Here is a 10,534-nt window from a genome sequence, read left to right on the forward strand (position 1 = left end):
TTGGTTAACGAGCTCTGAGCATGTTGCTGTGGAGCTCCTGGCGAAATGCTCATCTTAAACATCAACTTGCCTCTGCTCCATATTCCTCTCATGTTCTCAACACACACACACACACACACACACACACACACACACACACACACACACACACTGCCCCAACCACCTCTACTGTGTGCTACTTTCTGGGGAGACGAAACATACGAAGAGAGAAATAAGCTCTAAAAATACATCCCTCCTGTCCTCCTTTGCTCTTCATCATTATGTGTGTGTGTGTGTGTGTGTGTGTGTGTGTGTGTGCGCTGACCTATCCTTACAGCCGTTGAGGTTTTTTTTTTTTCTTCACTCTGCCTCCAGTATATTAAGCGTGAGCACTCAGCTGCCTACTACACCGGTGCCTTATACCGCTGCTGCAACATCCTCACTCTCTCTTTATTCTCTCCTCTTCACTCTATTCTTCACTCTCTCTTCACTCTATTCTTCACTCTCTCTTCACTCTCTCCTCCTCACTCTATTCTTCACTCTCTCTTCACTCTCTCCTCCTCACTCTATTCTTCACTCTCTCTTCACTCTCTCCTCCTCACTCTATTCTTCACTCTCTCTTCACTCTCTCCTCCTCACTCTATTCTTCACTCTCTCTTCACTCTCTCCTCCTCACTCTCTCTTCACTCTCTCTTCACTCTATTCTTCACTCTCCTCTTCACTCTATTCTTCACTCTCTCTTCACTCTCTCTTCAGTCTCTCCTCTTCACTCTCTCTTCACTCTCTCCTCTTCACTCTATTCTTCACTCTCTCTTCACTCTCTCCTCTTCACTCTATTCTTCACTCTCTCCTCTTCACTCTCTCTTCACTCTCTCTTCACTCTATTCTTCACTCTCTCCTCTTCACTCTCTTCCCTCTCTCCTCTTCACTCTCTCTTCACTCTCTCCTCTTCACTCTCTTCCCTCTCTCCTCTTCACTCTCTCCTCTTCACTCTATTCTTCACTCTCCTCCTCTTCACTCTATTCTTCACTCTCTCCCTCTCACTCTTTTTCTCACTCTCATCTTGCTCACACCCAAACACTCACGAACACTCTATTCAGCATTTCACTGACATCCTCAAGTACTTTGAGTACCTCGAGGGCACATTCAAGCTTCTTTAGCTCCATATTTGTATTGTTATATGCCTTTATTTATGCACACACACACACACACTCTGCTTCTGCAGTGAAATTTTATTATCAAACACATACACACTTGCATCACCAGTAAAATACATTCATAGGCAACACTCTTATTTCTGTGCAACATTTTCAAAACTTATTTCCTAAAATACACACAACCCACACAGGCTCACTGACATACATACACACACACACACACACACACACACACACACACACACACACACACACACACATACAAAATGCACCACTCACCCACCTAAAAAGAACACACACTCCACACACATAAGCATCTGTGGTAGTTGCCTGCAAGCTATGTCAGGATGCTGATTCCCAGGCAAAGGATTAAGATTGCACTGCGTCTGTGGATGCCGGTTCTGATGCTGAGGATTGTGGTGGCTCACACTCTGGTAACGTATGAGAGACACACACACACACACACACTACTGATAGTTTCTGTTACGCTCTGGTGCTCTCTCTCATGTTCATCTACTAGACATATTTCTGAACTCATTTTAAAGTAAAAATTAACTTTTATGCACTTAAAGATTTGACAAGTTTATTTTGTTTCAGAATGTTCCTGAATGGGTTACAAGTTCATTTGCTGGTTGGAGAAACCTTTGTTTGTTTGTTAGAGAAACCTTTGTTTGTTTGTTCGAGAAACCTTTGTTTGTTAGAGAAACCTTTGTTTGCTGGTTAGATAGCATTCTACAACCCTATTGGTCAACGTGAAGCTACACTTGACCCATGCATCACAAACGTTGTCTCCTTTTTCCCTTCCTAGAAGAGCAGGTTTAGAACCTCCCTCCCTCCTAGTAGAGCAGGTGTAGAACCTCCCTCCTAGTACAGCAGGTGTAGAACCTCCCTCCTAGTACAGCAGGTGTAGAACCTCCCTCCTAGTACAGCAGGTGTAGAACCTCCCTCCTAGTAGAGCAGGTGTAGAACCTCCCTCCTAGTACAGCAGGTGTAGAACCTCCCTCCTAGTAGAGCAGGTGAAGAACCTCCCTCCTAGTAGAGCAGGTGTAGAACCTCCCTCCTAGTAGAGCAGGTGTAGAACCTCCTTCCCTCCTAGTGGAGCAGGTGAAGAACCTCCCTTCTAGTACAGCAGGTGTAGAACCTCCCTCCTAGTAGAGCAGGTGAAGAACCTCCCTCCTAGCAGAGCAGGAGTAGAACCTCCCTCCTGGTACAGCGGGGTTGTTGTGTGATCGTTGGGTGGCGAGTCAGCAGCTGCACCCACTGTCAATATTAGCAGGTGTAGGCAAACAAACAAAAACACAACAACCATTGTTCTTAGTCCATCCATCCATCATCTATCCATCCCTCCATGTTCCCCCTCTTCTCCTGTTAGGGTGGTGGGGGTGGAGCCTATCCCAGCAGCCTTCCCCCTGGACAGGTCACCAGTCCATGGCAGGGCCAACACATATAGACAGACAACCATTGGCTCTCCCAGCCACGCCTACGGTCAATTTAGAGTCTGGATTAACCTGGTCCCTCTTGATGTCTTTGGACTGTGGAGGAAGCTGGAGTACCAGAGAGAACCCAGCAGGAACAGGGAGAACATGAAGACTCACACAGAAAGACCCCGTGCTCCAGCCGGGGCTCCACCCACAACCTTCTTGCTGGGGGCCACAGGGAGGACCACTGCTCCACCTGACCATTATTCTTTGTGTTCTTACATTTGTGGGATGTTATTAAATATTGAAAGTTGAAGATTTCACCTCCCACAAACTTCATAAATCTCTGCAAACTGTAAGAGTTCTTACATTTGTGGGAAATGGCGTGTTAGGTTTGTCGTAGGCAGCAGCTTTTACGTTTTTGGAAAATGTATGAGGTTTGTGGACATTGTTACGTTAAAAGCTGAAGTTTTTTTATTTTGTTGGTGTTTTATAACGTTTGTCGACATCATGACATTGGTGGGCGTTAACACTCCACAGTCAGTAGCTTGGCTACTTGGAGCTGGTTGGATGGTTAAATGTGCTGTGGGACCGTGAGAGTAGTGTGTGTGTGTGTGTGGGGGGGGGGGGGACACTCTCCTCCCAGTTGCTGGTACTGGACAAGTCTAGCAAAGACACGACTGCTTCATGAAAGCAGGTTCATGGAGACGGTGTGTCAGACCTGCAGCCCAACGTTCTTCTGTGGTGAATGCTGTGGCCGTACTGAGGAAACTCTCAGGAGTGAGTGCTTGGACGAGTGTTTCCACAGTCGGACACTCACCTCTCCACCTCCACCCATTCGCTCCTGAACTCCTCACCTCTCCACCTCTACCCATTCGCTCCTGAACTCCTCACCTCTTCACCTCCACCCATTCGCTCCTGAACTCCTCGTCTCTCCTTTTCTAGCTGTTGTGTGTGTTTGGGATTGTTCTTGCACCCTAACACCCTCATCAACTCAAGGATGTTGGTGGCGATGGTGAGCCTACACATGTTCCAGGCGTGTCAGCCCACTCAAGCACTGCTTCTTCTTCAAGGACCCCCCCACACACACACACATACTCCCCTGTGAAACACTAAAATCTGATACTGCGAGAGGTCCACCAGGCCGTGTGACAGATTCTCTTGTTGTCAGTTATCCATAACGCTCCCACAGGAAGTGGGATGATCACCTCGACCATCACGGCCCATCCAGACACAGCCTCGTGTTTTTGTGTGAAGAAGCGTTAACGTGTTTAACGAGCCAGAGACAGTTGTGTCCTTCCTCTTGTTGTTCACACGTGTCCAGGAATCTCTTCAAATTTAGCACAGACGTCCACTGGGACTTGAGGATGAACAGATGAACTGAGTCTTGGTGGTCAAAGGTCACTGTGACATCACATCATGTTGGCTTTGCGTGAGTGAATTTCTAATGTGTGTGTGTTTGTTTCATAGATCCAGGGGTCCATCCGTCCACACGCCATCATTATTCTGCCAAACAGCGCTGGAACTGAGGTTCTGGTTTGCTACGAAGACGAGGGTGTTTACATCGATACCTACGGGCGCATCACCAAGGATACGGTGCTGCAGTGGGGGGAGATGCCTGCGTCTGTGGGTAAGATGCAGGCAGTCACATGGGGACACACATGAGCGGGACGGCAGACACATGGAGGCTCTGGCCTCACGCTGGTCTCCTCTACCAACTGGAGGGTAGACTTTCATCTCTGGGGACAACAATTAAGTGTTATTTGGTGTGTGTGTGTGTGTGTAGGACAGGCTAACACACTGCTCTGGATTGTGTATGTGGGTGGTCTGCACGTGCTCTGTCTGATCCACTGCTATGAAAAAAAAAAAAAAACAAACAGCAGAAAGCCAAGGGGCGTGTCATCATGGCAGCTTCAACCCAGTGTAAACAACACATTTCTGGAGGAAGACGCAAACTTGACGATGTCTCTGATTGACAAGGTGTCAGTTTTTGTTTGACAGTTTGAGTTTTCATCATTGGAGAGGATGAGATGAAAAGAGGGGGAATTAGTGTGTCGGTCTGTGTACGTATTTTTTGCAGCCTTTAGATTTTATTTATGTCTTCTCTCTCTCTCTCTCTGTCTTCTGTCCTCTCTCTGTCTCCCTCTCTCTCTCTCTCTGTCTCTCCCTCTCTCTCTCTCTCTCTCTCTCCCTCTCTCTCTCTCTGTCTCTCTCTCTGTCTCTCCCTCTCTCTCTGTCTCTCCCTCTCTCTCTGTCTCTCTCTCTCTCTCGCTGTCTCCCTCTCTCTCCCTCTCTCTCCCTCTCTCTCTCTCTCTCTCTCTCTTTCTCTCTCTCCAGCCTACCTCCAGTCTAACCAGGTGATGGGTTGGGGAGAAAAGGCCATTGAGCTGAGGTCTGCTAACACGGGGAACCTGGAGGGAGTTTTTATGCACAAAAAAGCCCAGAAGCTCAAGTTCTTGTGTGAAAGAAATGACAAGGTAGGAGTTGAACGTCCGGCTCTTCTTCTGAAGGCCCCCCTGCATTTTCAACCATTTCCACTTCATTGGTCTGTAAAAAGTGAACATGATCATTAGGAGCGATTAAGGACATCATGATCTCAGTTCTCTGTGGCCTCCAGTTCATGTTCTAGGTTTAAACATAGAACATTCGAGAAAAATCATGTTTTCTTCTTTTGAAAGTCGTTGTTGACAAAAACCTGAGTAAGTGGACCTTGAGTCATGAGGTTACAGTGCACTGTCGTACTACAGTAATGAGTATGCCATGTATATAGACAGGAACTCTGCTCATGTTTCCCGTGTGGCGCTGCAGGTCTTCTTCGCCTCGGTGCAGTCTGGAGGTAGCAGCCAGATCTACTTCATGACTCTGGGACAAAACTCCCTGTTCAACTGGTGATGACTGGACCTGCTGCTCTGGGATCAGCTGCTTTTGTCTGCTTCATCATCATTCAGGAGCGATGCCTGACGTATTTGTGTTGCCACGTATCAGAGACATAGGACACCACACCACTGCTCCTGGATCCGTCACTCCTGTCAGGGAAGCAGTACCTGTGGCCGGATCCACTGGGGTGGATCATGAATCCGTCCACAGAGGTTAAATCCACCCCGGCATCCGTCACGGCAGCCCAACATCTGGACCTGACAGCCAGCCGCCAGCAGCGCTCCATCACGCCAGCTCCCCAGTGACCTGACGCTGGTGGGATGTGCCGCTCCCATGGTGGCTTCACACGTTCACTGGATCTGTTTCTGGTTCTCACTCAGCTCGTCTCAACTGGACCTCTTGTGTTTTCCTGGGTTCTAAAGGATTCCCTCCAATATCATCACTCTGCCTTGTTGGCCACAGCAGCTGATCTGGTGTCAGCGGTTTATCATCGCTGCATCGACTTCGCCCCGGTCATTGAATCTGGATTCTTACTCTAGCATGTTCTACAGTTCTACAGGGGTCTAATGGCCCGACCTTGTCTGGGTCTCTCCCAGTGTTTTTAGTGGTGGAACCTTCCCACGTCCCTCCAGTGAGTTCAGCAGCCAACCAGAGGAAGACTTCGTCATTGCTCCTCCCTGAGTCCCTGGACCAATCAAACGCCGTCTCTTTCCATGCTGCGTCCTGCTATGTTGTTGTATTGTGCACATGGTCATCACATGTTCTGATACGGGAGGACGTGTGTGGAACTGACACGCCATCTGTTGATGTCTTTGACTGTCTGTCCCTGCATAGCCAGAATTAGCCAATCAGGTCAGTGTTTCTCAACCACTGGTGCAGGGGCTGTGAGCGCCCCTCTAAGGGGCCACAAAATGATTTCAGCTTTTTGCGCCGTGAATGATTTTTCTGGTCCAGGATGACGTTCATCTAAACTTGATAGTGATTGAAGCTACAACTGAGATCTGTTTAAATCACATGAAGTTGAAATATTAGAATCACCGAGTCGTTCGTCTTCAGGACCATCAGTCAGGTTGTCGTGTGGCAAACAAAGGGAAAGTTCCTGAGGCACAGAAACAAGAAAAGCAATGGTAGCATCACTTTTTCACAACAAAAAAATGAGAATTGTGCAGGATTTCTCTGCCTGGCCGAGGCGTCAGTGGAGGGGCAGCCTCGTGTTGGTCGGCAGCTGCAGGGTCGGTGTATATAACCTTGTGAGAGTCCTGCAAATATAATAACTGACAAGGATGTGTATGCACAGAAGTCTGGGCTGGTGAATGTGGACGCAGTTACTGGTCTTCCTCCCATGAGCTTGATAACGTTTGACAAACTTGGCTGAAATGTTCAGTGCTGAATTTGTCCGGATGTTAAAAGTCAGGTTCTTTGCCCAGTGAGCGCCTGAACACTCGACCTCCATTAGAACCTCCTTTGATTCAGACCTTTAAATCCCGCGGTGCTGAGTAGGAGGAGTCAGAGAACCGTGAGGTCCGCAGCAAAGTGGAAAAGCCAACATCTAATACTTGCGCTGTCGTCAGCGTTGATGCATCGGCGCCCTAGAAAGATTTTAAAAATAGATGCAGAGGGTTGGGCGTCTTTCAGTCATCCATTCCTCATCAGCCGGATTTCCAGGCAAACACAGGAGTGATTAATCAGATGATGATAGCAAAGCTCCTGGAGTGTGCGATGCTGTCAGGTGACACGTCACATGAACAGCCAACCCTCCAGTCCACACGTCAGTGTTCGTTTGCGTAAAAGCTCTTTTAGACTGACACCTGTGCTGTCACCTCAGCCGATGTATTGTATTTACGCTTGGTCAAGAGTCCAGTTTGATATTTTTGAATTTAGGAAGCAGCTGTTCTGTGAGAATATTTCTAAACTGTAAAGTAGGCCTGGGCGATGTGGACTAAAAATAAAATCTCTCTTTTTTTCACAAATAATTCAATTTATGATTTTTCCCGATTTTTTTCCGTGGGTAAGAGGTTCCACCACAGGGAGCCGTTCTTTCGTGGGAGTCTGTGGGTTCGAGCGTCTCGTTCATCGTGGCTGGATGCTTCTGTTTTAGAGGCTGAAACGAGTTCGTTGTGCTGCTGCCTTTTGTTGTGATGAGCTTCAGACAAACTTGGCAGCGTGCAGTCACCTGTTCAACGTCTGCCGCCGCAAACCCAAACCAGTTCCACACCACTGACGCTGCTACTGCTACTGCTACTGCTACTGCTACTGCTAATACTACAAAACAAACTTCTCCCTCTAGTTAGCCATGTTGCTGCTATGCGTGCACAGGAAACAAGGGGGAGGGTTGAGGGGGAAGCTATGGAAGCTCCTGGGGGACAAAAGGTGTGCCATAAAGAGGAGTAAAAAAAAACTTGATTTTTTTTTTATTTTTTAAATTGTCAGCAACAAGAAACTCGAATGAATCGATAAAATCGATCCATCGCCCAGGCCGACTGTAAAGTTATTTCAAGCTGTTGCCAGTTACTGTCAGGGATTTTAGCCGTTTTCAACCTGAGTTCATGCTAACGGTGCTTCAGAATGCTAATGTTGACAGGCCAACAGAGGCGCTAGCTAAGTTTTCTGAACTGCAAATGTATTGCTAACACACAGCTAAAGGTAACAGAGATGCTAAGCTAGCTAGCATTACTAAAACACGTCAGCAATTTATTCAAATGTGGAAAAACCTCTCAGAGAAATAAGCCAGCGTGTTTGTGCGATCAGACTCTGAATAACTGGCTGAAATGTGAATTCCCTAAAACAACAACAACAACAACAACAAGCAGCTGAGGGAGACGACGGAGAGGTTCTGGTGTTCTGATGTTCCGCCCCTCGTGTGTGTGAGTGGAGCGAGTGACCGGTCCAGCCCAGTTCAACATCTGTGTTCAGATTCAGAATCTGGCACGGTGGCAGTTTTTGGTCTCATGATGAGCTGCCCCCTCGGTGTGGTCAGGATCCTGAGCAAGACCCTGACCATTGTAATCCAGCAGGGGCCAGATCAGACCTTAACTAGTCTGGAATCAGCAGAGGGGTTCTAGGGTCTGCTCGTCTCCATCACAGGCTAGTACCTCTAGCCGTAGTAACCAGTCTGTTAGCTGCTCTGCAGCTGATTGACTGTAGATTGATCAGCTGAATCATCTCACAGATGTTGTCTCTCCACTTGGATCAAACTTGTGTGCTGATAGAGCTGCAGCAGTGCCGCCCCCCCGCCCACACCTCCCCTGCTTGAGATGATAATAGATTCGGTTTCAGGCCCACAGTGACTCACTTTTCTAACTCTCCAACCAACTCCTCCTGTCTCTTCACTTTCATCCCTCTGAGTCTCTCCTGGTCTCTCACCGTCCTCCAGCTGCTCCCACGTCCTCTCTCTCTCGCTCTCTCTCTCTCTCTGTCTCCCTGTCTCTCTCACTCTCTCTTTCTCTCTCTCTCCCTCTGTCTCCCTCCCCCCAGTTCTGTTGAACTCCTCCGTCAGTCCAAGTCTGGAGGCTGAAATGCACGAGGGAGAAATTATCTTGATTGCTTCCAGTCATGAGAGCGCCTGCTCCCCAACAGCGCAGGAAGTCCTCCCACCTCGGCCTCTCACGTGAGCAGAACCTGAGAAACTGCTGAATGAAGCACAACCCAGAGCCGCCTCAACTCAGTTCACTTCCCGCTGTTTACCAGCTTCACTTTACGGCCTGTCCGGCTCAGCTGGGCCACGGGGGGGCAGTGAAGTGCAGCTGGGGTGACGTGTTTCTGTTGACCAATGCAGAAGTTAGCATCACTGAGGGGATTCACATCGGGATGTAGGATTTTACAGGCAATTATTATTAATTATTATTACAGGAAACGGCTCCTACCAGCTGGTGGATTTGCATGTGAAGCCTCACTAATAAAAACGTCTTAAGCAGGTTTGAAGTGTAAATGAAACTCTTAAAAGCACAAAACCAACACAACCACACTGTCAGCACAGCTAGCTTTGTATCTGGGGTAGCCACCTGGTAGCATTCGCCGCCATAAGACACATACTTGGCTTCAGAATTCCTTAGTTTGGTATTTGCCAACATGTTTCAGTCCATCCAAGAAAGAATTCAAATCTTCCGCTTGTGTGAACCACAAACCTTTTTTTCAGGCAGGAAAACGGCATTTAAAACTCATCGATCTGGCAAAGCGTTTAACAGCGGTAACTTATTTAACGGTTTTAGGACACTTTCCTACACCACACTGTAAAAAGTGAATGTACTAAATAACATAGCAATTGTATAAATATAAAATAAGATTGTGAACAGACTCTGTACTTGCAGATATGCAGTAAATATCTAAATTTAGCTGTCAGCTAACGCTCTTAGCAGGCCAAGCCATTCAGCTGCCAAACTGAATCATAAAATTTTACTCCTAATGAGTTCATTAGGGCACTGAAGGATGTGTGAATTCCTTTTATGAAAGTTACATAGTTGTGATTAGACATGTAATTCCAGCCTGGGCTCACTGGGCAGAGGTCTGTGCATGAACCACCCAGATCTCAGGAGAGTGTGTATGGACATGGGGGGAGCAGGTATGTGCAATAAGTGTGTGTGTGTGTGTGTGTGTGTGTGTGTGTGTGTGTGTGTGTGTGTGTGTGTGTGTGTGTGTGTGTGTGTGTGTGTAGGAAACGTGGAGGAGGTGTGTGGGGGCTTGAGTCAGGTGTTAGTAGGACCTTGAATGTTGCTTATAAATCCACAGTAAGAATCTGACTAAAACAATTAATGTAATGAGCTGTAATTTACAAGAATGAGTGAACGTGTGAACAGGGGGCGCCGCAGCGCCTCGGGATGTGTCGCTGGCAGGTGAGGGCGAAGGTTGAGAGGATGGATGTGAAGCTGTGAGGATCAAAGCTTCCACAAAGACTGGCAGCACAGCAGCGACCTGGCAGAGGGATTGTTGTTGATGATAAGAGGCCAAATATGATATTGATAAGCTGTTGGTGTGACATTTATTTTTCCTTTAACCAAACCTGTTACTGCTCTAAAGAACGGTCACGTGTCCACTGGACCTGCTTCTGTTAACGTATTGTTTCCATGTAAAGACGATGAAGACAGTGAGACGACAATAAATATGTTC

The 10,534-nt window shown here is 47.5% G+C and overlaps 1 protein-coding gene across 6 annotated transcripts in view; it reads left to right on the plus strand.

Moving 5' to 3' along the window:
* The window catches only part of LOC147250680 (mitogen-activated protein kinase kinase kinase kinase 4), a 68,303-nt gene extending 57,769 nt beyond the window's left edge, over positions 1-10,534 (plus strand). For all 6 annotated transcript variants that reach the window (XM_086222840.1, XM_086222836.1, XM_086222834.1 and 3 more), the window contains 3 exons: positions 4,025-4,184; positions 4,892-5,031; positions 5,363-10,534. In XM_086222840.1, the coding sequence (XP_086078966.1) occupies positions 4,025-4,184; positions 4,892-5,031; positions 5,363-5,446 (384 nt within the window). In that variant the 3' untranslated portion in view covers positions 5,447-10,534. The remainder of the gene's footprint in view (positions 1-4,024; positions 4,185-4,891; positions 5,032-5,362) is intronic.

The sequence above is a fragment of the Aulostomus chinensis genome, chromosome 13, assembly GCF_037954235.1.
Source record: "Aulostomus chinensis isolate RoL2024-O1b breed Wild chromosome 13, RoL_Achi_v1.0, whole genome shotgun sequence".
In the NCBI taxonomy this organism is placed as follows: Eukaryota; Metazoa; Chordata; class Actinopteri; order Syngnathiformes; family Aulostomidae; genus Aulostomus; species Aulostomus chinensis.